The sequence below is a fragment of the Penicillium longicatenatum genome, assembly GCF_028827895.1.
Source record: "Penicillium longicatenatum strain IBT 33135 chromosome Unknown contig_7_segment0_segment0, whole genome shotgun sequence".
Lineage (NCBI taxonomy): Eukaryota > Fungi > Ascomycota > Eurotiomycetes > Eurotiales > Aspergillaceae > Penicillium > Penicillium longicatenatum.
The window spans coordinates 1,028,098-1,052,262 of record NW_026643124.1 but is presented as its reverse complement, the minus strand read 5'-3'; the positions used below and the strand labels follow the sequence as shown (position 1 = coordinate 1,052,262).

The 24,165-nt window shown below is 49.1% G+C and overlaps 10 protein-coding genes across 10 annotated transcripts; 7 read left to right on the top strand and 3 right to left on the bottom strand.

The window, feature by feature from the left end:
• Positions 1 to 1,205: 1,205 nt before the first annotated feature.
• Positions 1,206 to 4,146, top strand: N7484_010654 (DDHD family phospholipase; the record flags this gene model as incomplete). The annotated part of the gene is made up of 3 exons (XM_057121041.1): positions 1,206 to 2,668; positions 2,734 to 3,933; positions 4,014 to 4,146. The coding sequence occupies 3 exons, from the start codon at positions 1,206 to 1,208 to the stop codon at positions 4,144 to 4,146; spliced, it is 2,796 nt and encodes a 931-aa protein (XP_056966795.1).
• A 120-nt stretch (positions 4,147 to 4,266) lies between these two features.
• N7484_010653 (PaaI family thioesterase) lies at positions 4,267 to 4,701 on the top strand (the record flags this gene model as incomplete). The annotated part of the gene is made up of 1 exon (XM_057121040.1): positions 4,267 to 4,701. One exon carries the CDS (start codon positions 4,267 to 4,269, stop codon positions 4,699 to 4,701), a length of 435 nt encoding a protein of 144 aa, XP_056966794.1.
• A 483-nt stretch (positions 4,702 to 5,184) lies between these two features.
• N7484_010652 (uncharacterized protein) lies at positions 5,185 to 8,103 on the top strand (the record flags this gene model as incomplete). Its single annotated transcript, XM_057121039.1, has 2 exons — positions 5,185 to 5,720; positions 5,775 to 8,103. 2 exons carry the CDS (start codon positions 5,185 to 5,187, stop codon positions 8,101 to 8,103), a joined length of 2,865 nt encoding a protein of 954 aa, XP_056966793.1.
• A 322-nt stretch (positions 8,104 to 8,425) lies between these two features.
• Positions 8,426 to 8,965, top strand: N7484_010651 (transcriptional coactivator p15/PC4 family protein; the record flags this gene model as incomplete). The annotated part of the gene is made up of 2 exons (XM_057121038.1): positions 8,426 to 8,665; positions 8,753 to 8,965. 2 exons carry the CDS (start codon positions 8,426 to 8,428, stop codon positions 8,963 to 8,965), a joined length of 453 nt encoding a protein of 150 aa, XP_056966792.1.
• Positions 8,966 to 9,216: 251 nt separating this feature from the next.
• N7484_010650 (uncharacterized protein) lies at positions 9,217 to 13,513 on the bottom strand (the record flags this gene model as incomplete). The annotated part of the gene is given in 6 exon segments (XM_057121037.1): positions 9,217 to 9,487; positions 9,501 to 9,892; positions 9,951 to 10,132; positions 10,190 to 10,666; positions 10,740 to 13,395; positions 13,472 to 13,513. The coding sequence occupies 6 exon segments, from the start codon at positions 13,511 to 13,513 to the stop codon at positions 9,217 to 9,219; spliced, it is 4,020 nt and encodes a 1,339-aa protein (XP_056966791.1).
• A 990-nt stretch (positions 13,514 to 14,503) lies between these two features.
• N7484_010649 (RNA-binding protein) lies at positions 14,504 to 15,652 on the bottom strand (the record flags this gene model as incomplete). Its single annotated transcript, XM_057121036.1, has 5 exons — positions 14,504 to 14,556; positions 14,608 to 15,022; positions 15,074 to 15,173; positions 15,232 to 15,288; positions 15,570 to 15,652. 5 exons carry the CDS (start codon positions 15,650 to 15,652, stop codon positions 14,504 to 14,506), a joined length of 708 nt encoding a protein of 235 aa, XP_056966790.1.
• A 982-nt stretch (positions 15,653 to 16,634) lies between these two features.
• Positions 16,635 to 17,937, top strand: N7484_010648 (putative mitochondrial carrier protein; the record flags this gene model as incomplete). The annotated part of the gene is made up of 5 exons (XM_057121035.1): positions 16,635 to 16,733; positions 16,796 to 17,113; positions 17,167 to 17,442; positions 17,503 to 17,639; positions 17,706 to 17,937. 5 exons carry the CDS (start codon positions 16,635 to 16,637, stop codon positions 17,935 to 17,937), a joined length of 1,062 nt encoding a protein of 353 aa, XP_056966789.1.
• Positions 17,938 to 18,558: 621 nt separating this feature from the next.
• Positions 18,559 to 19,416, top strand: N7484_010647 (60S ribosomal protein eL18; the record flags this gene model as incomplete). The annotated part of the gene is made up of 4 exons (XM_057121034.1): positions 18,559 to 18,562; positions 18,685 to 18,789; positions 18,894 to 19,261; positions 19,339 to 19,416. The coding sequence occupies 4 exons, from the start codon at positions 18,559 to 18,561 to the stop codon at positions 19,414 to 19,416; spliced, it is 555 nt and encodes a 184-aa protein (XP_056966788.1).
• Positions 19,417 to 19,745: 329 nt separating this feature from the next.
• N7484_010646 (glutamate-5-semialdehyde dehydrogenase) lies at positions 19,746 to 21,279 on the bottom strand (the record flags this gene model as incomplete). Its single annotated transcript, XM_057121033.1, has 3 exons — positions 19,746 to 20,653; positions 20,713 to 20,874; positions 20,979 to 21,279. The coding sequence occupies 3 exons, from the start codon at positions 21,277 to 21,279 to the stop codon at positions 19,746 to 19,748; spliced, it is 1,371 nt and encodes a 456-aa protein (XP_056966787.1).
• Positions 21,280 to 22,092: 813 nt separating this feature from the next.
• N7484_010645 (putative COP9 subunit 3) lies at positions 22,093 to 23,867 on the top strand (the record flags this gene model as incomplete). Its single annotated transcript, XM_057121032.1, has 6 exons — positions 22,093 to 22,311; positions 22,336 to 22,463; positions 22,506 to 22,572; positions 22,627 to 23,079; positions 23,148 to 23,300; positions 23,373 to 23,867. 6 exons carry the CDS (start codon positions 22,093 to 22,095, stop codon positions 23,865 to 23,867), a joined length of 1,515 nt encoding a protein of 504 aa, XP_056966786.1.
• Between the last annotated feature and the right edge of the window lie 298 nt (positions 23,868 to 24,165).

Below are 24,165 nucleotides of genomic sequence, written 5' to 3'. Positions count from 1 at the left end.
AGATATTGGTCACTGCAGAGGAATTGAGCCTCTTCCAAGGAATCCAGTACTTGCGAAAAATAGCAAGAGGAGAAAGAGGGGGAAGATGGAAGAGACACGGGGAGAGAGAGAGTGGGGTCCGATGAGCCACCTCATGGCGTATGTGTTACCAGTATTGATGCCGTATTGTTACGGTCCGTTACTTTGTTTATACATCCCTTATCTATTTGACGACACGTATATTTGAGGTATTTTACAAATGTTTACTTCAGCCTCCTTGTTACGCCTATTTCAATTGCTCTGCCTGGCCTGATGACGTCGAAGCTGCTAGGTAACAATGTATTTTTATCCCCTTCGCCCACTGATTCTATGATTGCTACAATGGATAGATGTGTTCAATTCTTCTCGGTTCAATGGCCAGGAACCCTAGTAATATCGGCATTCCAACTTTCTTTCCCAACTTTCATCGACATTGGCGCGTTACCGCGGCCATTCCCCTCTGACTAAAGCGATTGTCGAGGACCCAGGGAACCGTCTTGGGCCGTTTCTCCAGGGCCCTATGTATGCCGGGGAGCGCTGATCTTCTTACCTGAATGGTAGATCCTAGTGGATACCATGTTTAGACGAACACATACCTAGAGCTATCGTGAACCTCATTAAGGATATCCAAGCGGGTATAAATAAATGAATCATCGATTGATATGTATGAGAGTAGCTGAAGTTCGCTTTTGTCCTTCTTCTTCTTCTTCTTCTTCTCCTTAGGTTTCCCATGATTGTTGTCACAAAAACCAAGAATATGACATTTCAGTGTGTACATATGTATATATATACTGCGTCCACCTATTGGTACGCTTGTACTATGTATACAATGAATTGTATATGAAGGCCCGACCCTCGTGTTGTTATATGTACTCATCCATTTATTCGTAACCCAACATCGGTTCGCCATTTGATTTAAAAGAGTATTCAAGCCCAAAGGTCGAAAATTTCCAAAGTTTGAACGTATTTATGTGGTCGCTGTCATCGGATGATCACCGAAGATTACATCATGCGGAAGTTGAACATCCAAAACAACTCCCACCTTTGGGATCCTACCCTCTCTTCTTGATTGAGGTTCCCGACAAACGGAATTTGCTGGAGTTTCATATCCCGATACAGTATACCCCTTGGCTCAAGCCTTCACGTTGATCCGTTTCAAGCCCTTGTACCGGGCGCGGCCGACGGCCATGGCGGGTGCCGACCAGAAATCATTCCTGGGGTCCTTTTCTCCTTGGAGTACCCCGAAAAGCTCCACCCCTCATTTAGATCGACCAGGAGCAGATGCCCTGCAGCGCTCGCAGGGGGAAGACCACACCGTCACTCATCGACACAGGCTGAGTCTGCGTCATTACCCCTCCGATTGCCCGCCGCTTAAAGTGAGATGGTTCTATGCAGTGGATTCGCCAAAACGCAAGCCTGCCCTTCTCGACCCCAAAAAACCCGATCAGAAACTACCACCCCCACCTAAGAAGTTCATACCCTTCTCATTGAAAGACTCGCAGTCTATTGAGAATACGTATATCCAATTGTCGGAAATTGAAGACTCCAAGGGAAGCGCCCAAGCTCAAGCCAACTCCTCAAATCCAGTCTCAAAGAAAGTACCCGTGAATGAGGATTACTTGTTTGACGTGGACGTGGAAGAACGAGAACTAGGGCCGGCTTATTGGATCGGCCCCATCTACGAGGTTCGTCGTGGAACGTGGTTTTTTCAAGATGGCTCCAACTTGAAACCCTGTGAAGAGAATCTTGCAACCCAACTCGAAGAAGGCTACCTGAAATTACGTCCGTGGCGGACAGAAGTGGAGGCCAAATCATCCGAGCTGGCCACCAAAGATGGACAGGCTCGATCGGAGGGGGAAATAAACCCTCATGATTCCCACCCTGATTTCGGCAGCCAAGAACCAACCAAGCCAGTCCCTCAGACCACTGGAAATGAACCCTCATCCGGACCTACCTCTGATTCCCAGCAGTACCGCCTTTTTGGAGCCTACATGAATAGGATTGTTGTCTACCAAGACGCTTCTACAGCCTGGATCAACACCGACGACTTTATGTCACGCGTCAGCACGACCGTGTACCAAAAGCTAGGCGGTGTTCCCGGCACAAGAGTCGTGCGTGGCTTGGTGGAACCTAAACGGGTAAGAGATAAAGTAGACTCTCAGGGCCAAGAACGAAAGCCCACCGAAAAACCGACTAGTAGCACCAGTTCTGCGCCCTCAGCCATGAAAATTGTTCAGGACATAGGGCAGGATCCGGCAGAGACGCAATCTGCGAGAAATGTGGTCGAAGCCGATCCCTTTGAGAGGCGGCCCAAGTCTACACTGGAACGACAGATGTCATCTCTTGCAGGGGAACCGCAAAACCCAGCGGAACTCGAGGAACAAGCCCGCCGACAGGAAGAACAGGAGATGGAAGACCTGAGAGAGATCGACGGTGAAGATAGAGAGAGGGAGGTGGACCATTTGGTCTTGGTAACTCATGGTATCGGCCAGCGACTTGGATTGCGGCTGGAAAGCATTAACTTCATTCATGACGTGAATGTTCTTCGGAAGACGCTGAAGGGGGTTTACAAAGCTTCGCCTGACCTTCAAGCACTAAACTCGGCGTTTGGAGATAGTAATGGCAATTGCCGCGTTCAAGTGCTTCCCGTGTAAGTCAAGGCACTGCCATCTCTCTATGGGTCACTTCCAATCCCTCATACTAATTGCTGTCTAGATGCTGGCGCCATCTCCTAGATTTTCCTTATCGTGGGGTTCGACAGAATCGGAAGGAACTTGATCTTACAGATGCCGACACGCTCGAGGATGATGCGTACCCTAGCCTGGCGGATATCACATTGGAAAGTGTGCCTGCGGTGCGAAATCTTATCTCAGATCTGGCAATGGATGTTCTCCTTTATCAGAGCGGATACTGTGAACACATTTCCAACATTGTGAAACAAGAATGCAATCGCATTATTCATCTCTATAAGAAGCGTAATCCCTCTTTTAAGGGATCGATCAGCCTTTGCGGTCATTCTCTTGGAAGTGCCATCCTATTCGATATTTTATGCCGCCAACCAAGTGATGTTAGCGGCAACCAAGAGAACAATGGTCGGGCAAAGGAGAGCGAAGATGCCCCTGATGGACGAGGCGGAGGATCTAGCGCCTTGGATTTTGAATGTGAGGAGTTCTTTTGCCTCGGGTCTCCCATAGCTCTCTTTCAAATGTTGAAAGGAAAGACCATTGCTGGATATTCCCCCTTGGGTGCAGGAAATCGGAAAAGTGCATTGGATGTGGAACTTGGATCCAACGCCTTTGGGTCGATCAAGGGCTCTAAACGCGACTCACGCGTTGATGATCAGACTGACAGCTCCGCGATCGATTCTGCCCCCAAATGTCGCGATCTTTACAACATTTTTCACCCATCGGATCCCGTGAGTTATCGTATCGAGCCGCTGGTCTCCCCAGCGATGGCAAGTCTCAAGCCCCAACCCCTGCCGTCAGTAAAGAAAAGTCTGTGGACTGCATCAGGCCAAAGCCTTTCAATTCTCAAAGATCGCATGGGTCAAAGTGTGGGATCTCTCTGGAGCAATTTCACGTCCGGTGTTGCAAGCAGCTTGTTGAACCGCCATTTGGGGTTGAATGCCGATGAAGTCCCCGCTGCCGGTAAATCACCTGGCAGTCAACCGGGGCACAAGCACACCCAGTCTGGAACCCCACAGGACCCCGAAGACCAGTTCCAGACTTTGATCGACCCTGACCTCGAGACTTTGTACGATGGGTTTCAAAAGAGGCGCAATACGCAGAAAGACTCGACGCGTGCAGGCGAAATTGATGATATCAACCCTGATGAACAAGAGCGAAAGATGAAATTTGAAGATGCCAAAGTGCGATCACTGAACTCCAATGGTCGCATTGATTATAGTGTGCAAGAGTAAGTGACTTCCCCTGTCCTTTTGTTGCCATTGATGAACGATCTGACGTAGGATTGTTTTTTTTTAACTAAATTTATAGAGGGGCATTTGACATCTCCTTAATTGCGAGTATTGCCAGCCACCTCACTTATTGGGGAGATGAAGACGTCAATCACTTCATCTTATCCCAGATGTTGTCGAGACAATCCCGGCATCGGAGAAAGCGCACGTAGAGACTCCACTCGGCTGTTACTTTCTCCGGACCCGAACCTGAAAATTCCTTTTCTCTCTCTCCCCTTTCTCTTCTCTCTCTTCATCTTTCATCTTTCATCCTTCTTTCTTTTTTCCAAACCATGAGCACTGAACTCCAACAGGTCCAAAAAGTGTGGGAGCGTACTCGCCCAATAAGCCCCATATATGAATTTCTTTTAAGTGAGATTGAAATCTATGAGGCTGAAAAGGGCCTTGTCCGAGCTCGACTTCAAGTTGGTCCTCGCCAGCTCAATTCTAAGCGCACCCTCCATGGTGCTTTCTCGGCCTGTGTGACTGACTGGGCCGGTGGAATGGCTATTGCTTCTCACGGATTGGACTCTACCGGGGTCAGCACAGATATTCATGTTAATTACCTCTCCACCGCCACCGATGGTGATTGGCTTGAAATTGAAAGTCGGGCCAACAAAGTCGGCAAAACTCTTGCTTTCACAACCGTGACAATTTCCAAAAGGACCGAGGAAGGTCTTGCGATTGTGGCTCAGGGTTCGCACACCAAATATGTGCGAGCCAGATAGGGAGATCTCTGGACATGATGTCGTTACCATTGATCACCTTTCTTAATAGAACATAGATAGAGATAGAACACATCCCGCAATCTCTTTACGTCTGGCATGATTCTCATGCACTTTGAATGTCCAGATTCACTCGGATAGCGGAGAGTAAGTTCCATTCTGTTTAGCTTTAGATGCCTGACTTGTCTTGATGACTTTGAGGCAATTATGAATGGATACATACCTGAGATCGAAACACTATATACTTAATAAATCGTCTATCTGGTTCTATAAATATCTCTTGACCTATGGGGGGAAACGCCCAATTGCAGCCCAGTAAACCTCCGCACTGACCACCGTTCCTCTATGCGGCGATCTCCTGGAACCATCCACTGCATCGGTCTCTCCCTTTCTTCCCATGAATGTCCAAAGGGAGGGAAATGGAGGTGTGAACCACATTTAAACTCGCTTCAACAGCACGAATCTAACACGCGTCTTAGAATCACCATGGGTCCCTCCAGCGATGATGTAGCCGCGTCCAAACCCATCCCACCGGAGTTGACGGCTTCTCCTGAACACACATTACAAGGCTCGCCGGAACGTCCCTTTCATTCAGGCCTACTGAAGGAATGTCTTGGTTTAACCCTGGAATTTTTATCAACCTCGAGCAACGAAAGGCTCCTCGGTGTATTCGGGATACTTGTCATCGGAACCTATATCATCTTGGGACGACTTGGGCTTTTGTTGATCGGTGCAGCGCTCGGAGCTATTTTACATGCATCATGGGAAGGCCCAGCTCATTGCAACAACGGTATACTATCAACGCCGAAGAAGCGGCACGAACTGGCCCTGGAGGTTTCCCAAAGACTACTAGACTGGTCCCTCCGCACGGTTACTGCTACTGGTGATGAGGGTACCGATAGCAATATTGTCGCGGCGCCAGAAGATCTGTCCACCTCAGACCTTGAATATGGAGCTTTCCGACCAGCAACTGCTGCCTCGTTAAGAGTGCTCACTGATGCTGTCGTGAAGGACTACGTGAAGTACGGCCCAGAACCCTTTTGGTAGCTGGTCTCTTTGGCTAACTAAAGAGGAAGATACTGGTATGAGCCAATTCTCCCAGGAGAAGCAGTGTTCCCCGGATCCTGTCGACGAACCTTGACCCATTTCGTGACGACCATTTCGTCCCACTTGTCCCGTAAACGAACCGAAGATACGTTCCTACAATTCCTCACAAATTCATCCTCGATAATAATTGTTTTCCTGAACGAACTTTCCGCTGCATTCTCGGCGGCTGGGTCCTCGCCAAAGGACGCCCAGAAGATCGTAGAGCAATATCTGGAGAATGCTCCGGACAGCAGCCTGGCCAACGTGTTGTCCAAGGAACAACAGCGAAAAAAGCTCAACATGATAGCGGACGACATTCTGTCGAACTACCTTGACCCTAAAGCATACAGGTGCTCTCCCGTCAGAGATTTTCTTCGGGAGGTTTTCGCCAGAGTTGTATTGGAGTCAACGGTTATCAGTCTTTCTCGTCCGGAATTTATAAATGATTGGATCATCTACCTGCTTCAGGATGGTGAATCTGAAATCATGCATGCAATCGATGCTGGCGTCGCGGGTGCACGGAACCAGAGTGTGGATTCCTCCAGGATCTCAGAAGACGCGAAGGGTGCACTCTCCGAGCCATCTAAAAACAAAGCTCTGTCCCAGGCTGAAAGTCTACCAGATCAGGTAGATATGGCAACAGAGAAAGCCATGCAAGAGGCTAAACGTTTGAGCGCCATGATTGCTTCACAGGATATGCAGGGCACTACTTCAAAACCCCTGGTTCAAAGCGACCATGACGAAGGTACACCACTGTTCAGTGTGAATGATCCTGTCAGCTCGTTGCCACATTCCGCAATTAACAACCATGGGAATGGTGGTCAAGTAGACCCAATTTCTCCACCCCGAGAGGAAGCTCCAGCCCCGCCTGTGAATCTCCATGGAGCTCAGGTAATGGTAGACGATGATGCGGCCGAGAGAGAGAAGGGAGTCATTAAATCGAGGCCAACATGGGATTACTTGGTTCAGGTTGAGCCAACTTCCACTCGCTCGACCGGATGGATGGTGTTCCGGAAATACAGTGACTTCCAGTCTTTGCATGAAATGCTGGAGACTGTGGCTCGATTGAACGGAATACAGGGCTTTTCCGAGCAGTTTTCTACTCTACCCACTTGGAAAGGTAAGACTAGGCACGTCCTGTCTCGGGATTTGGAGCGATATCTGCAGGAAGCTACGAAACATGAGTCTCTCACCGAAACCGAACGAATGCGCCGATTTCTGGAGAAGGAAAGTGGCACCAACGAAAAAGGAGTGACCAAAGCTGGATACTCCTTCCCAAGTCAATCTACGTTCGAAAATATGGGTAAGGGTGTATTGGGGGTGTTAACCAACGCTCCGAAAGGGGTGGCTGGGAGTGGTAAAGCAGTTCTTGATGGTGTGACAGGAGTCTTTGGGGTGACTGGCCATAGCAGAAAGCCAACCAACACTTCTGACCGACAACCTCTACCCCACAAAAATGCCACTGGGGCTGATCATGGACCTACCGTTCCCGCGGATGCTGCAAATGACCACTCTGCCTTGAGAACCAGTGACGTAGAAGAAGCTCCCTCACTGATGGCCTCGCCAGAACCCTCGTCGGCATTTGTTGAAGAGGAGAGTCTTCGGTTGTCTTCCAGTGACTCCCACCATGATTTCAGCTCCGCTACAGGTGGACAGGACGCGTGGGCCGTGGAGTCGACGCTTGCACCTTCCGAGTCAAGTAGTCACGTCGAGGGGTCGCAGAGTAAAGAGGTCCCTGTTCCGATTCCATCACCGCTCCCCAATGACATGAGGACGAGCAGTGAATCAGAACACATCTCGCAAAGGACATGTCGACAGCAAAAGCCTATCACCGAAGATGAGACTCAGATTGCAGTAGAGCTGATCTTTGCGGTTATCAATGAGCTGTACACTCTGTCCTCAGCATGGAATATTCGACGCACCCTGTTAAACGCGGCCAAGTCTTATATCCTACGGCCAGGTAGCCCAACCCTTGAAACGATTCGTACCCTGTTGCAGGATTCCATGATTGAAAGCCACACATCTGATGATGCGATTGGCGAGTACTTGAAGAAACTTCGTGAGAATGCTCTCCCGACAGAAGAAGAATTCAAAGCCTGGCCCCCACCACCCACCGAGGAAGAGAAAGAGCAAGTCCGGGAAAAAGCTCGTCGGCTATTTGTCCAGCGAGGAATCCCACAGGCACTCACTAGTGTCATGGGTGCTGCTGCTAGCCGAGAAGCCCTGGAGAAGATCTTTGACAGTCTTCAGGTTGAAAGTGTGGCGCAGGGGTTTGTCTTCTCGGTTCTTTTGCAAGGCTTACGTGTTTTGACGCTGTGACGATGACCATGTCCATGTAAATTTAAGTGACGAACGTGAAAAATCTCTTGAGATTGGCATGCTGCAGATGTCCTGTGGTTTACCAAGTTTTCTCAGCTTCGAATGTTGAGATTTCGTAGTCTATTGTATTCCAAGGCGAACTGGGCATATACTTTGTACATGTTATACACTTAAACAAGTCCGTTAATTTCAAATACGTGAGATACTCTTTCTTATCATTTCAATTTACCAGATTGAGCGTCTTATCACCATGTGACCCGACGCGTGTTAACGCGCCTTCACTCTCTGCCTCTTCTTCTTTCTCATCCACTCTCGCATCATCATGACTTCTCGCAAGCGCTCCTCAGATGTGCAGGATCTAGGAGGTGAAACCAGTGTCCAGTCTAAGAAGGCTAAAGTTGGCACGGAGGAGACAGGCACCTCGAAAGTGGATATGAATGGCGATAAGTACTGGGAAATCTCCAAAATGCGACGAGTAACCGTCTCCTCGTTCCGTGGAAAGCCCATGATCAGTGTGCGTGAGTACTACGAGAAGGATGGGCAGGAGCTTCCGGGCAAGAAGGTGAGTGATTCCTGTGTTTTTCTCCTGTTCAGAGAAGTGGGTTTGAGGTGAATGCTCCAGTATATTCGAAGACTGATATGGACTCAGGGGATCTCTATGCCCATTGCCCAATTTGCCACTCTAGTCAAGATTCTCCCCAATATCGAGGAAGCTCTCAAGGGACAGGGCGAGACATTGCCCAGACCACTGTACTCGGGAGGTGGGGTTCAACCTGACGAGGATCAAGACAAGAGAAGCAAAGATGCCAGTCCTTCCAAGCAGAATATTGAGGCTACTAGCGAGGAGGAGAGTGATGCATGATTCGCCTTTGGCAAACCGTGATAAACTCGTGACTGGTTTGTAGAAATAGGCAATGACAAACTCAAATTTTACGGTCAATTTGCTCCAACAGGTGGAGAGAGGAATCGATGAAAGTATCTTTTATCATCAATTATGGGATGCTCTAGGATGATCTTGGCCCGGAGGTGAACCAAGGAGATATCAACGCAGTCAACAAATTCGATCTAAATTGATGATTGCGGCTGCTTCCACATCTACTCTCCTATCCGTCTTCACATACTTGCTCCCTGAGTGGCTTCTCGGTTGGCAATTGAACCTCCTCGCCAGGCGTGACGTGCATCTTTTTCATGACGAAGCTGATGCTGGTCGCCGACTCGGCCCCATCCTCCACCTCCTGGGGTCTGGATGATGATACGTTCTCCCGGTTGCATCTGGACAGTATTCTTACCACCCAGGTTGATAAGTCGTTCCTCCCTCTCGTCATTAGGTCGTTGAACGCTACGCACCCAGAAATTTTGGCCGCACTTGGCGTCTTCACCCCCCCTCCAAGCCGTACGGATGAAAGACTCTGCGTTCGGACAGGATGGAAACCTGGACGGGAATGCGAAACTCGATATCTCGGACGACCCCGTCTCCTCCGCGATGTTGTCCCTCTCCACCAGAGTTGGCTCGTAGACTGAACTCCCGTAGCAGAACGGGGTATCGTCTTTCAAAAACTTCGGCATCAGTGATACGCGTATTGGTCATATGGGTGTGCACCCCGGACGTGCCCTCCCAATGGGGTCCCGCTCCACTTCCACCCGCGATGGTTTCGTAATACCCAAATCCCTTGGTTTCCGCTTCACCGGCTCGATTGCCGCCAAATCCAAAGGTCAAGTTGTTGGTATCTCCCTGCGAGGCGGCGCAGGCTTGGAAGCATCTCAGGATCACATCGGTCACTCGCTGACTCTATAGACAATGTTAATACACAAACAGCGCAATGATTTCTGATCTATTTTCCCCTTACCGTTAAAACATTCCCTCCAACAACTGCAGCAGATTCTGATGGAGACAAGAGGCTCTTCGGGGGGATGCGAACGTCAATCGGTTTTAAACAACCCTGATTCAGCGGGATATCGTCGGAAATGAGACATCGCAGGCAATAGATAATTGCAGAGTAGGTGACAGCTTCCGGGGCATTGATGTTGGCTTACCATCGTATGATTAGCCCAAGAAAGCAGTGTATGAAGATCTTCCTCAACTCACCGTACACCTCTGGACCCGTTCCATCAAAGTCAAATATTGCTTCACCCTTTTCCGCGTCGATGGATACTTGCAATTGTATAGGTGTTCCATCGTCCATAAAGTCAATTGCTCTGAGATCACACCCGGCGAATTTGTGGCTGACTTCCTTGAGTAGATTCCGTACGCTGAGTTCTGCGTTGTCTTGTATCTGGCGCATGTAGAACAAAACCACTTCTTCCCCATATTCTTCAATGAGGGTGCTAATCAAATTGATTCCTTTCTTGTTTGCAGCGATTTGAGCCTTGAGGTCATTCAAATTGTCCGCCAGACACCGGGTCCCACTACAATCGGAATATTGGGCCGGTTCGCTGTATAACAGCTCCGTGATACGCTCCTCATTGAAGATGCCCGCGGAGACCAGTTTCTCGCTCTTGATCATAGCTCCCTCCTGATAGAGCTCTTTGGAGTGAGGGGGCATAGACCCAGGTAGAATTCCACCTATGTCAGCTGGGATGATACAAGGTCAGTCTTACCAAAAGTGATTCAAGGTAGAGTAGATAGTGTATCTTACCATGGTGCGCCCTCGAAGCGACGTAGAAAATGATATTTCCATCACTAAAAGCGGGTTGAAGGACCGTGATGTCAGGAAGGTGCGTGCCGCCAAACTCGGGATGATTGGTTACAATGACGTCGCCTGGGTTTAATTTTCCATGCCAGAGTCGAGCTTGCATACGAACGCAGGTGGACATACTTCCAAGATGAACGGGGAGATGTGGGGCATTCGCAACCAATCCACCATCAGCGTCGAACAAGGCACATGAGTAATCGAGCCTCTCCTTGACATTAGTGCTGACACTGGTTTTCTGTAGAGCGCGTCCCATCTGCTCCGCAATGGCCATGAATCGATGGGAGAAGACACTGAGGAGAATCGGATCTACCGTCTCGGTGCTGATATGAGGTAGGCTGGCGCCAGATTCACCAATATGGATAACAACGTGGGTTTTGATGAGAAGGGCGGAGGCTCCAGGGGGCACCACGATAGTCTGAGTCTCATCGGCCAGAATCGCTGGTCCTTTGACTCGATCATTGATTTGTAAATCACCCAGTTTATAGATGGGTGTTTCTTGTCGACCACCCTCAAAATACACCGAGGAGTTCCGGTATTCCCGGCCCTCCACCACATCCTGGGGCTTGGACTCTCGAAGTTGTGAATCCACCGTTTCCTCAGACGTCTGGAAACTCTTCCCAATGCCTCTCACCCGTACATCGTCAATAATGATATCCCGGTCCGGTAAAGTGAATCCAAATTCTTCCCCATGTTGATGGACAAAGGCCGCGCCAAAAGCCCAGTCTTCTCCGCCAAATAGAAGATTGGACTCTTCTTTGCTGGGCTTCAAGATCATCAGAGCGGATTCCGTGCCTCGATACCGCATATTGAGATATTCTTCAAAGACAATCGATTCTTCTTCAAAGCCTTGCTCTCGTAGCTTGCGGGATGATTTTATCTTCAGTTGATCCATCTTCTCCATGAGATCCTGTCGGACACCTTGATCATTGCTCCAAGTCTTGGATTCTGGCTCCTGATTCTCATCAACTACGTCAGCCAGGGCCATCCCATACGCAGACAGGACTGAAGAATATCGATGGATCAGTATTTGCCGGATTCCAAGACTTTCTGCAATCGCCACGGCATGCTGCCCTCCTGCACCGCCAAAGGTGGCCAGTCTATGTTTAGAAGTATCGTGCCCTTTGGCTTCAGTTAACGATCGAATAGGTCGAGTCATTGTCTCGTTAGCAACCTTGATAAAGCCAAATGCAACTTCGTCTGGAGTCATTTTTTTCCCTTGTCCTCCCTGGGCCATTTCTTCATTGATTTTCTGGGCCAATTGTTCAAACAATTCTCGGCTTTTTTGTTCATCTAACCCCTGATCCTCACTGGTGCCAAAGATTTTGGGGAAAAAGTCTGGAACCAGTCTACCCAGGACGAGATTAGCATCGGTCACTGTTAATGGACCATTCTTGCGGTAGCATGCTGGGCCTGGGTGCGCTCCTGCGGATTCTGGGCCGACAACAAAAAGTCCATTGCGGTAGAAGAGCCTAGAGCCACCACCTGCCGCAACGGTATTGATATCCAGTTGAGGTGATTGAACGGTCACTCCGGCCGTAGTAGTCTCGAACACATGTTCGTAACGACCCGCTCCATATCGGCTGACATCAGTACTAGTTCCACCCATATCAAACCCGATGACGGGGATTTTCGTCTCATGGTCATATGACGTCAATGCATAGCCCACCACTCCGCCTGCTGGGCCAGATAGAATGGCCCGTAGGCCGGAGAACTGGTCAACATCGACCAGTCCGCCATCCGACTGCATGAATTCGCAGCGGGCCCCCCAGGCACCTTCCTGCTTCTTGACACTTTCCCTGCCAAGTCCCCCTTCGAAACCAGCCTGAAATCCCGAGATATATCTCTTGATCGTTGGAGTCAAATATGCATCTGCACAAGCCGAAGTGGCCCGCGGGATGAGCTTGATCATGGGCATAAGCTCATGACTCAAGCTGACATGATGGAAGCCGATCTCTCCTGCGAGACGCCCCACCAGTGCCTCATGGTCTGGAAACGTATATCCATGCATCAAGCACACTGCGATACTGCGAATACCTCGATCATATACCTCTTGTAATTGCGATTTGACTACGATTTCAGAGGGGCGCTTAAGGATGCGAACTGCCTCAGAAGATAGGCCTCGGACGATCTCGGTATCAGACGAAGTGCTGCCTCGTGGGTTTGTGGTTGTGATATGACGTTGAGGATCCTCTGCATAATCCTCCAGGGTAACACGCTCATCTATTTCCACCACTTCTTCATAGAGCACCTCCGGACGTTTGATATTGAGGTCGAAGATCCGAGGGCGTGACTGGTTACCAATTTGAAGGCAATCTCGAAATCCCTTACTCACTACTAGCGCGATTCTTTCTCCTTTGCGCTCTAGTAATGCATTGGTGGCAACGGTTGTGCCCATTCGAATGCTCTGGATTAGAGAGGTATCAATCGGTTTCCCTCGCGGGATTTCGTTGCCAGTGAACCTGGATAAAATCCGCCGGATGCCTTCGATAGGAGCATCTTGATAGTTGTTTGGATCTTCGGAGAGCAGTTTGATCACAATATCATCTTCTAAACGACCCGTTCCCGGATTTCCCACACAATCAGTGAAGGTGCCACCGCGCTAGAGGTTAGGTCAGCTGAATATCAGAGGAATGGGGAACCGGAAGGGGATATAAATGATATCATAAGACACATACATCGATAGCAATGCTAATGCCTTTGTTCTCTGCCCTTTCCATGGTGATGGGTTGATAAGAAGTCCAACAGGAAGAGATAAGGTATCCCCCGCAAATTAGATATATAGCTATTCTGTAGCTTAGTCACAATTGCGTCATGGCTATAACTATTCGTCTAGCTACTAGTAGAAGTGTAATTAGAATTGTGATAATACGAGAATGTAGACTATAGGGGCATTGAAAGCCACTGCAAACCCAGTGTTTCAATTTCCGAGTCTCAAACGATCTTAAAATGCAACCACGGCTCTCTAGGCCGAATCGCATCAGTGAGCTTCAGCGATTCTCCCTGGTGGCCGAGGAGCAAATTGGCTGCAATAGAAACGCAGGGGGATTCTCCTTTCGCACTGATAATGTACTGGGAGCAAGAAGATGTAGTTCAAAACCCTCCACTATTGCAACATGGGAAAGAGGTCATGAAGCTGGAGACTGATGTCTTTGGTTCATTACAAGTGGATTGAATGCATACAATAAATCTACAAAATCCGAGGCAATGAACAAACTGCCTTGACAGACTCCGACCGGTCGAACAGGGCGGGGCGTGGAATATGGAGAACCGGTGTGGAATTAAAATCTGCGAATAAGACGGGGGGCCGGTCGGTATTCATCGAGGGAAACGCTAGGACGATAGTAGAGAGGGAGAGATATAGAGACGGGCGAGGACTTAAAGCACGATCGCTCGTCGTTCGTTTCGATGGAATCCGAGCTGCTGACCAGGATAAATACCAACAACCACAAAAAGAAATCAAACACGGGGTTAAGGGCCGTCACGAAAACCCTAGCCAGAAAGAACCGCACGATCAAACTTTGGCGGAATAGGGGAATCAAGGAAGAAATGACTCGACATGTGCGACAGGAGGAGCCAGAGCCAAATTTTCTGGTGACACCCCTCTTCGTTTGATCAACGACTACTGGCACCAATGTAGAGATGCGAGACGATCGGCACGAATTCCTGGGAAGAGGGGTGCGACTCAACAAAACAGGCACTGAGTTGATCTACTCAGCAGTATCAAGCTCATCATGAGCAGCAGGCACGGGGTCCAGGGGTACTGTTGATTATGAGTTACAACCTTTACGTTGAGGGTGAGAGCTCCACACACCTTTCCTGTCTTCACCATTCGGGACGTTCTCACGCTCGTCATCGCGGCGTTCCCGATCATCATCGCGTCGTTCCCGGTCATCCTTAGCATCGCGGTCCCGGTCGTCGGGACTACGAGAACGGTCACGAGAACGTTCGCGATCACGATCGCGGCGGTCACCATCCCGGTCTCGACGGTCAACATCACGGTCACGGCGATCGGTATCCCGGTCATGACGATCGTAGTCACGATCATAACGGTCGTCACGTCGGGGAGAATAGTCGCCACCACGGCTGCGGCGAGGCGATGGAGAGCGGCCACGGCGAGGAGGGGTACGGTCACGGCGACGCTCACGACCAGAATCACGGGCAGGGTCGCGGGCAGGGTCGCGACCAGAATCGAACCGCCACGACGCAGAGGGCGGAGTGCGCGCCCACTAGTGGAAATGTAAGCTACAAACTCCCTATTATGGAACAATTGACCTTACCTCGATTTTCAGTAGGTCATCACGGCCAATGCGCTTATTGTGCATTTCGTGGTAGGCATCATCTGCATCCCGACGGCTCTCATATTCAACAAAGGCGAACCTAGGACTCAGGTTAGAAACCTAGAATGTATCCAACATTGGCAGGGATTATAGCTTACAGTCGACTCGAGGGAGTACGAGGGGCCGGGATATCGCAGCGAACCAGGCGACCATATCTAATGAAAGTATCAGCACAAAACTTGAAATATCAAGACGAGAGTGCAGCCATGACACATGACCGACCGATGGCCAAGGGCGTCTTCTTTTTCTTTTCACAGGTTTGCCAAGTAACTTCCCAAGAGTAAACACACAGCCAATTACCAACATCAAAGCAATTTCATTCCATGATTTACAGGGAGTTCATCGTAGCGTCGGGAATGGTGTTGAAGGGGGTATAGGGGAAGAAAGGGATATCGAAGATCGTGGGTTCATGGCGGCGGATGTGGGCGTCACGTACCGTTCGAATTCGTAGGCAAGGTCGCGGGCTCGGGTACCGTGGCCGAAGCCGGTGACATAAAGGGTGGTTCCTGATCGAGACATGGTGCAAAGAGCAACACGAGGATGAGAGTCCAGAGTAAAAAAGGTGATGAAGCGGAAGAGAGTGAGATCTTTGAGGTTGGGCGGTGGACAGGCGGACTATAGAGACCAAGTATGCAGGAATGTTTCGATGATGAAAGCGAAACAAGTCGTTGCTCATCGAATGATGACGATATGATGTGCATTGATATTGAGTCTGTACATGATTGAGTTATATATATACATATGTGTATCAGTTAATCAACATAGACATATTATTGAATTATCTGAATGTTTTTTTTCATACTCTATAACAATTGATATTCCCATCTTAGGTGTGGCACCATCGGGAGGTACCGTAGATGTCGGCAGTCGGCATGATGTTCTGTATTTCACCCTTCAACTCTCTTCCACTTTGAAGCTCAGTTCACGCACCCTCTCTGAAAAATCCATCTGTCCTGGAAACCCCCTACAAGGCGAGGCTTCCAATCTTTCTTCTATCAGACAAAGTCACCCTTCCCTGCTCTGGACCAAATCGACAGATCGATCAATTTGAACCTTTCGGGGCAGAAATTCAGCTCTCACACCCCCTTTGTCTTCGGAGACGCAACCCACCCTCACCGCGGTCTTTTTGGCACCTTTTGAGATTACCCACACTTTCCAGTACTTCAATCGAGCCAGTGGATTCCTCCAAAAAAGACATTATTGTTAATCCACGGAAGCATGGACCTATAAAGCATTCGCCAGTGACAATCACAGACAAGCTTCATGGCCAGCATTAATCACATTGAATCTAGAACAGGCGCTAATCTTCTTGTGGGGGAACATTGAATTCCTACCTGACGACCAGTCATTCGAAACTTCATTCGCGCCCTTCCCCGCATACAAGGACTGGATTTGAGGAACTCGGGTGCACGAGAGTGAAAGGAGCTCGATATATCGCTGGTAGCGTATCTTTTATTTTCAAAGCTGCGAACCCGCTATCTTCAAAGCATATGCTGCCAAAATGAGCCTTAATCGTCAAAATGGTACACAATCCGGTGGTGTGGATGATGCGGCGAAACCTGCGTTGCAGGGCTTACAATTACCCCAAAATGCGGCCATGGTATGTTGGCGTTCAAGCCCAATTTAAAACGTCCTTTAGGCTGATTACTTGTCTTCACCTAGGAGTCTATTCCTCGGCCGCCATCAATGCTGGGTCAAGCGAGAAACAAGGTTGCCGAGCCGGTTGTTGCCGCATTCATGGCCGGTGGAGTGGCTGGCGCAGTCTCCCGGACCATTGTATCACCACTGGAGCGCTTGAAAATCCTCCTGCAAATCCAAAGCGTGGGACGTGAAGAATACAAACTCTCCATATGGAAGGCCCTAGGGAAAATGGGCCGAGAGGAAGGCTGGCGAGGGTTCATGCGCGGTAATGGAACGAATTGTATTCGTATCATCCCCTACTCTGCGGTCCAATTTGGAAGCTATAATTTCTACAAGAAAGTAAGTGCCGCCCCTGCGGTAGACATCTGAATTGATGACTGATGCCGTCGCAGTTCGCTGAGTCTCCTGATGGTGATATGTCACCGGCTCGCCGCCTCCTATGCGGTGCTGCTGCTGGCATAACGTCCGTGACTTCTACCTACCCTTTGGACATTGTTCGCACGCGACTTTCCATCCAGTCTGCTTCGTTTGCCGACCTTGGAAACCGAGACCCCGCCCAGAAACTGCCAGGCATGTTCACCACCATGGTGTCAATTTACAAGAATGAGGGTGGCACAATCGCCCTCTATCGTGGCATTGCGCCTACCGTTGTTGGAGTAGCGCCTTACGTGAGCATCTTCACTATCTTCCACCGGGTTTTCCTTGGACGTCATTGCTAATAGTCGCAGGTGGGGCTGAACTTCATGACCTACGAATCGGTGCGAACATATTTGACACCAGATGGAGAAAAGAACCCAAGCCCGTGGCGGAAGCTGCTGGCCGGTGCAATCTCCGGGGCAGTGGCCCAAACATGCACATATCCCTTGTATGTTTCGTTTTCTGTCTCCTCTATCTGTGTTTTATACAAGGTGAAGACTAATCTCTGAACTAGTGACGTTCTGCGACGACGCTTCCAAATCAACACCATGTCCGGAATGGGGTATCAGTATAAATCGATCTGGGATGCCATACGAGTGATTGTGGCACAGGAGGGCTTGCGGGGACTCTTCAAAGGGATTGGGCCAAATCTCCTGAAAGTCGCACCCAGCATGGCCAGCAGCTGGCTCAGCTTTGAATTGACGCGGGATTTCCTTGTCAGTCTCGGGGATAAGGATAAGGATTAGTGCAAGATACCTAGATGAGCGTTGTTCTCATCTCTTTTCGGGGACCATTTGGCATATATACCCTCTTCCTATCCCCTCTCTTTTCCTTCCCTTCCATGTCACATCTGGGGGAGAGGGGGATCTGTATATAAAGTTTTCCTTTCCTGCCTATTTCAGCCCTGTTATAATTCCAGCGTCAAGTACATCTAGACGAGGTAGAATACAATTTCCGTCTTCGGGTTGAGCAATCTCAAATACTTGTGGATCGTTTTGAATTGAGTCTCTTGCTACAAAATCTTGCTCAATCCAAAGTGCATATGATTATATTATCACCACCTTGTGTGATGTACATATGGACTCCACAACATAGACTACTGTACAGTGCAGTAGAATGTGGGTGGACACCGTTAAGCGGAGAAATTGCCACTTGGATCAATCGGACGCAATCAGGTGACTACAAATCTCAGTCCGATTACATAATACATAGCTACACGTGACTCGTTTCTTGCCAAATCTGGGTTAGTGTAGGGCTCAACCCACACACACCCGCGCAGCCGAAAGTCCAAGACCAAAAACCTCCTGCAGTTTCCATACGGGTGCGACAGCAAGCTAACTCCAGGTGTTCAATTCATACCAGCAGCCATGGGTATGTGCTACCATTCCAGATCCCTCAGACTCGTCGCTGTGAATGCAGCCATCGTTGAATATAATGATGTCGTTGTTCCTTTTGAAATCCCTCCAGGACTGACGGATATTGGAAAATTTTAGGTATCGACTTGGACCGGCACCATGTGCGCAGCAGCCACCGCAAGGCTCCTAAGAGCGAGAACGTTTACTTGCAGGTGCTCGTGAAGCTTTACCGCTTCCTTGCTCGTATGAATCCCCATCGAAATCTTCCAACTCTGCCAATCTGCAACACCGCACGTGTGGAGGCAATTTGTGTGTTCGAACCGATACTGATCTGGGATCTCTGATAGGCCGCACTGAGTCCAACTTCAACAAGGCGGTTCTCCGTCGTCTCTTCATGTCGCGCATTAACCGTCCCCCCGTGTCGATCTCGCGTGTCGCCTCTAACATCAACGAGACTCAGAAGGGCAAGACCGTCGTCGTTATTGGTACCGTTACCGATGATAACCGCCTTCTGTCCGTCCCCAAGCTGTCCATCGCTGCTCTGCGCTTCACCGCTACCGCCCGTGCCCGTATCGAGAAGGCCGGTGGTGAGGTCCTGACTCTGGACCAGCTCGCCCTCCGTGCCCCTACCGGTGCCAACACCCTGCTCCTGCGCGGCCCTAAGAACGCCCGCGAGGCTGTTAAGCACTTCGGTTTCGGCCCCCACTCCCACAAGGTGCGTCGAGTATTCTATCGCTCAATTGTTCTATCAAAGTCGAATCTGACATGCTAACCTATCTGCCATCTCTACAGAAGCCTTACGTTGCCAGCAAGGGCCGGAAGTTCGAGCGGGCCCGTGGTCGCAGACGCTCCAAGGGTTTCAAGGTCTAAAGGGCTTTCGGGAGATAGTGGTACAGGCACTGATTTTGCTGTGCGTTTGTCTTCCGGCGAATCTCCAATCGCACGGAATCATGGAGTGTCTGGTTATCTCGCTATGTCTGGCTGGAGAGCCAAGTCGATGTACCTAAAGAGGCAACATGTCTTTAATTGGGTGGCGAGATCAGAAATTTACGAATGGAAGGGGGCGCAAAAGAAAAATGCATCCGGCTTAGTCCTCATCTTTTCTACGACTGCGAAATGTTTCAAAAAGGAAAAAAAAATTCGTTGTATTCATTGGCTTTTTGGTAGAATCTATGTAGGACTAGAGCTTTAACCTGACACTAAAAGGGTAGTTTGGAATGGACGTATTTCCGTCCGCCGGGCCCATCGTGGTAGTCTCCAGCTGCATGACCATTGCCCCGGATCAAGTATTTATAAATGGTCAAGCCTTCGAGCCCGACGGGGCCCCGAGAGTGGATCTTGTTGGTACTAATGCCCACTTCTGTCCCAAACCCATAGCGCATTCCATCGGCAAAGCGGGAGGATGCATTCCAGTAAACCCCAGCGCTGTCGATGCCACTCATGAACAAGTTCGCCAGCTCTCGGGACTCGGTCAGGATGATTTCGGTGTGCTTGGACGAATGTAGGTTGATGTGTTCGATGGCGGCCTCGACAGCTGAGGTTGGAGGTACCATAGAAGGGACGGTCTTGACAGCCAACACCAAGTCCAGGAATTCGGTGTTATAATCTGCCTCCGTAGCTAGTAGCACCCCAGTACTTTTCTCCGCCGGCAAAGCCTTCAACAAGGCCGCTTTAGATGCCTCATCGCATCGAAGAGAGACTCCCTTGTCAAGAAGAGCGGTTGCAACGACGGGGAAGATGGAGTCTAAGATATCTTCATGCACAAGTAATGTTTCCAACGCATTGCAAGCAGCCGGGTAATCCGTTTTGGAATCCACGATCACTTTGACTGCCGTATGGATGTTGGCATCCGAATGAATGTAGGCGGAGCAGAGGCCGTCGGCGTGTCCAAGAACGGGGATCTTGGTATTGTCCTTCACAAACCGTACTAGTTCATTGGAGCCTCGGGGGATCACAAGATCAATGAGCGAATCTTGGGCCAGGAGAGACGAAACCGCATCCCGGGTCTTAACAAGTTGGATTGACGCTACTGGCACTGGGGAGCCAGCAATGGCATCAGACACAACATTTGCAATAGCCACAAATGATTCAAGGGATTCCTTTCCACCTATTTCGAGTGTGTCAATAATGGCTGCCTCACTCCTTCAAGTGGGCAGAAGGGATTACCTTTCAAGATTGCAGCATTGCCTGACTTAATGGCCAGGGCAGCGATGTTTGCAATAACCTCCGGACGAGCCTCAAAGATGATCAGGAGGACACCGATAGGACAGCTGACTCTTTCCAGAGTCAGACCCTCATCAAGCAGAGTCCGCATTGTGATTTTGCCAACTGTATACCTCTCGCGCGGTTAGTTGCATTCTGGTATTAGAAAGACCTCCTTCCCTTCTGAGGGGAGAGCGGGGTCATGAGAGAATAGTGCGAAATAAGCTCACCAGGATCTTCCAAATCCCGGACACTCAAAATCCCCTCTAACATATCGTCATATTTGCCGGGCCGAGACAGATCCAATCGTTTCAAAACGCTGTGGTTCAGGTCGCCGCTGTCGGCGGCAAGAGTAGCAGCCTCCACATCCCTTGCATTGGCTGCAAGAATTGTCGCCCGGTTCTCATCCAAGGCTTTGTGAAGTGCCGTCAGGGCTTCGTTCCGGGCCGCATCGGGGAGGATTGCGAGTTTGCGAGACGCGAGGGACGCGCTACGAGCCACATCCACCGCGGCAGACTCGGTCAATGACATTGTCCTGCTTATGGTGATCAATGTTTCAGGGAGAAAATTACTGACGAGAAAGAAGACACAGAATTTGGGGCGGAAGGGAAAAAAAAGATGGTACTAATCCATGAGTCAAGACGAGGGGCACAATCGGAGCGGTGTGGGGAACATATAATAGTGTTGCATGAGTTTGAAACCACTATTTTAGACCGTCTATTGTTTGTGTCAGGCTAACAATAATATTCTGAATCATGTTTTTGGTAGCAATGATAGATGGCATAGTAGGTACTTAATATATTTAGCAATATATCTGACTGGGTCTTCAAGCTGTTAATATAATCAGCAGCTATTTCACTGCCTATTATTATCAGCCACCTTCTGTATAAGACTTTACATAATATTCACTAGCCTTTAGGTTATTCAACTCCTACTACACACTTAGTGTGTAAAAGGGCGTTCAAAAAGCGGGGAATTATGTATATAAGGTAGCAGAAGAGGCGGGGTCTCAGGGTGCTTCAAACTTCTTAGTGCTATTACAGAGTGTGAGGTTTTGGTTCAAAGAAAAGGTGGCAGAATATTATGTAATAAGTGGGGGACTCGTTTCAAACTCATGGAACGCCACTATAGTTTCCCATCTCCACTTCCATAGCTTCTCCCGAGCTGCTCCTTGCTCAGGCTTAATCGGTAAATGGATCCTCGAACACACGATCATTTCCTGCCACTGTTCCCTTTCTTTAAGATAGGAATTCTCACCGATTCTCAAGACCACATTAGCCATTAATCTCCATCCAAGACGAATCAGCCCCACTCACAGTACGTGGCATCGGGCTCTGCGCCAGCATGTCTATCGTCACCGACCTTGTCGCGGCATCGGCAGCCCTCCATGATCCAACTAGCCTTTCAAATGAGGACTACGACCGCCGGCTACGTGACCATATTGCATATGTCCGGCAATTGATGTCGAAGAAAGATCTGGGCTCCATTGCTTACGATCAGGCACTCTTAAATGCGAGTCAACACGATCTCCACTTTGCCTCTTCTCATAGCACTTTAAGGCTGGTCAACTGACTTTATTTTATCTAGCATTTTGATCCCCGGAAGGACTCTATAACCTACCTATTTCTTCTGCATCTCCAGATCCACACCCTACGGGAAACGTCTGGTGGGACCCTACCAAAAGAATTACTCCCGTTCGGAACACTATGGTCAAAGTCGGCGCATTATCTAGAAGAATTTGAACCTATCCAAGTCAGGTATGTCGGTCACGAATGGCTTCAATTGGTCGAATCAATGGGACAAGCTGCGCAAGCTGCTTCAAAGGTAAAGGCTTTTTCGACTCATCTGATGGTTATCAGGTCGACTGACTTTAAATAGCCATTCTTGGCTGCACCACTGATCCAAAGTGCATTATTACGACTTGATCCATCCTGTGCTGTCTTGACATCAACCCACGTACTTCTAGCCCAGCTTTGTCTTGCGGCCAAGGCGTATACCTGTGCTTTGCCAGTGTTGGACGAGCACATACGCCATATTCCTGCGCTCCCGAGCCGTGCTTCGTCCAACTCTCTTTCGATGCTCTGTGCAGAGCACAGATCAAGTCTGTTGTTCATGAATGAGACCACGGGTCTTTCGTCTAAGATATCATACAGAGACTACCTGCGGTACTTTCTCTATGGCGGAATGATCTATTTGGCGCTAAAAGAGTGGCGCAAGGCATCACATTTCTTGGGCACTGTGATCTCTATGCCTACCATGGGCTCTGTGAGCATGATAATGGTCGAGGCCTATAAAAAATGGATACTGGTAGGACTACTCGAGAAGGGCAAGGTGAGTGACCGTATTCCATCTTCTGTGTATGGTTAAATCTCGACCTAGCTGATTCTTGCCTCCATTAGCTGTGTCCACCTCCGAGTATAACTGCACCTCATGTGGTCAAAACATTCCAATCCCTGGCCAAACCTTACGTCAACGTCGCTCAAGCTTTTGAGCGTGGGGATATGAAGATGCTAGAGGCGGAAGTAGATGCTGGTCGAGATATTTGGCGTCTGGTGAGTGCAATCGTTTTTATACTTCACGATTTACTATTTAGTGTGCTCTTAAAACTAATCGCCTTTGATAAGGACAATAACACGGGCCTTGTTTGGCAGGTAGTCAATGCATACTCAACACATTCATTGATCAAGGCCAAGAAGGTATTTGCAGCCTTAACTATGACAGAGCTTCGGTCGCACATATCACCATCACCTATGGATGTTAATGGGGTTGATGAAGCCAACCTAGCGTCACTTATTGCGTCTGATGCTATAGATGTGACATTGGTACAGTCTGACCTTCATTCTAAGGATACAATGTTACGTTTCGCAGATTTGTCCTCTCTTCCAGAGGTCTCTCGTGAGACCAGGATGCAAACACAGCTCGAAAGGGAGGAGCAGTTACTTAAGTCCCTCTTTGGTGGTGTGGAAGAAAATAGTACTGGCCTAGGTCTAAGTGATGAATTCATTGATAATGTGGTGAAAGGCCAACAAGCATGGCCTAGTGCTACAGTTATAAACCCATCTCTAGGTAGGGGTGCTGGCTTGGAAATGGAGGAGGATATTATGGGGGATCTATCCTGAGGTGAATGGCATTCATATCTTTAGGTAGGGACATCTAAGGTCTTTTTCTATTGCTTTTTGTATCATCCACCTTCGAGTCCGCTCTTCCTAGGGCTCTCCCGCTAGCGCGTTTCTTCCTGTAAATTAGTAGCCTATCTAATCCTCGCCTACGATTGTCGAGTACGCTTCGTCTTACCTCCTGTGGAGCTTTGATTTAAGCTATGAAACTAATGTTAGGGCTGTGCTCTTATTTAGGTAGGTCGCATGTAATGATAGCTGCTGCTTATAGATATAATAGATGGATATATAGTAGTAAAGA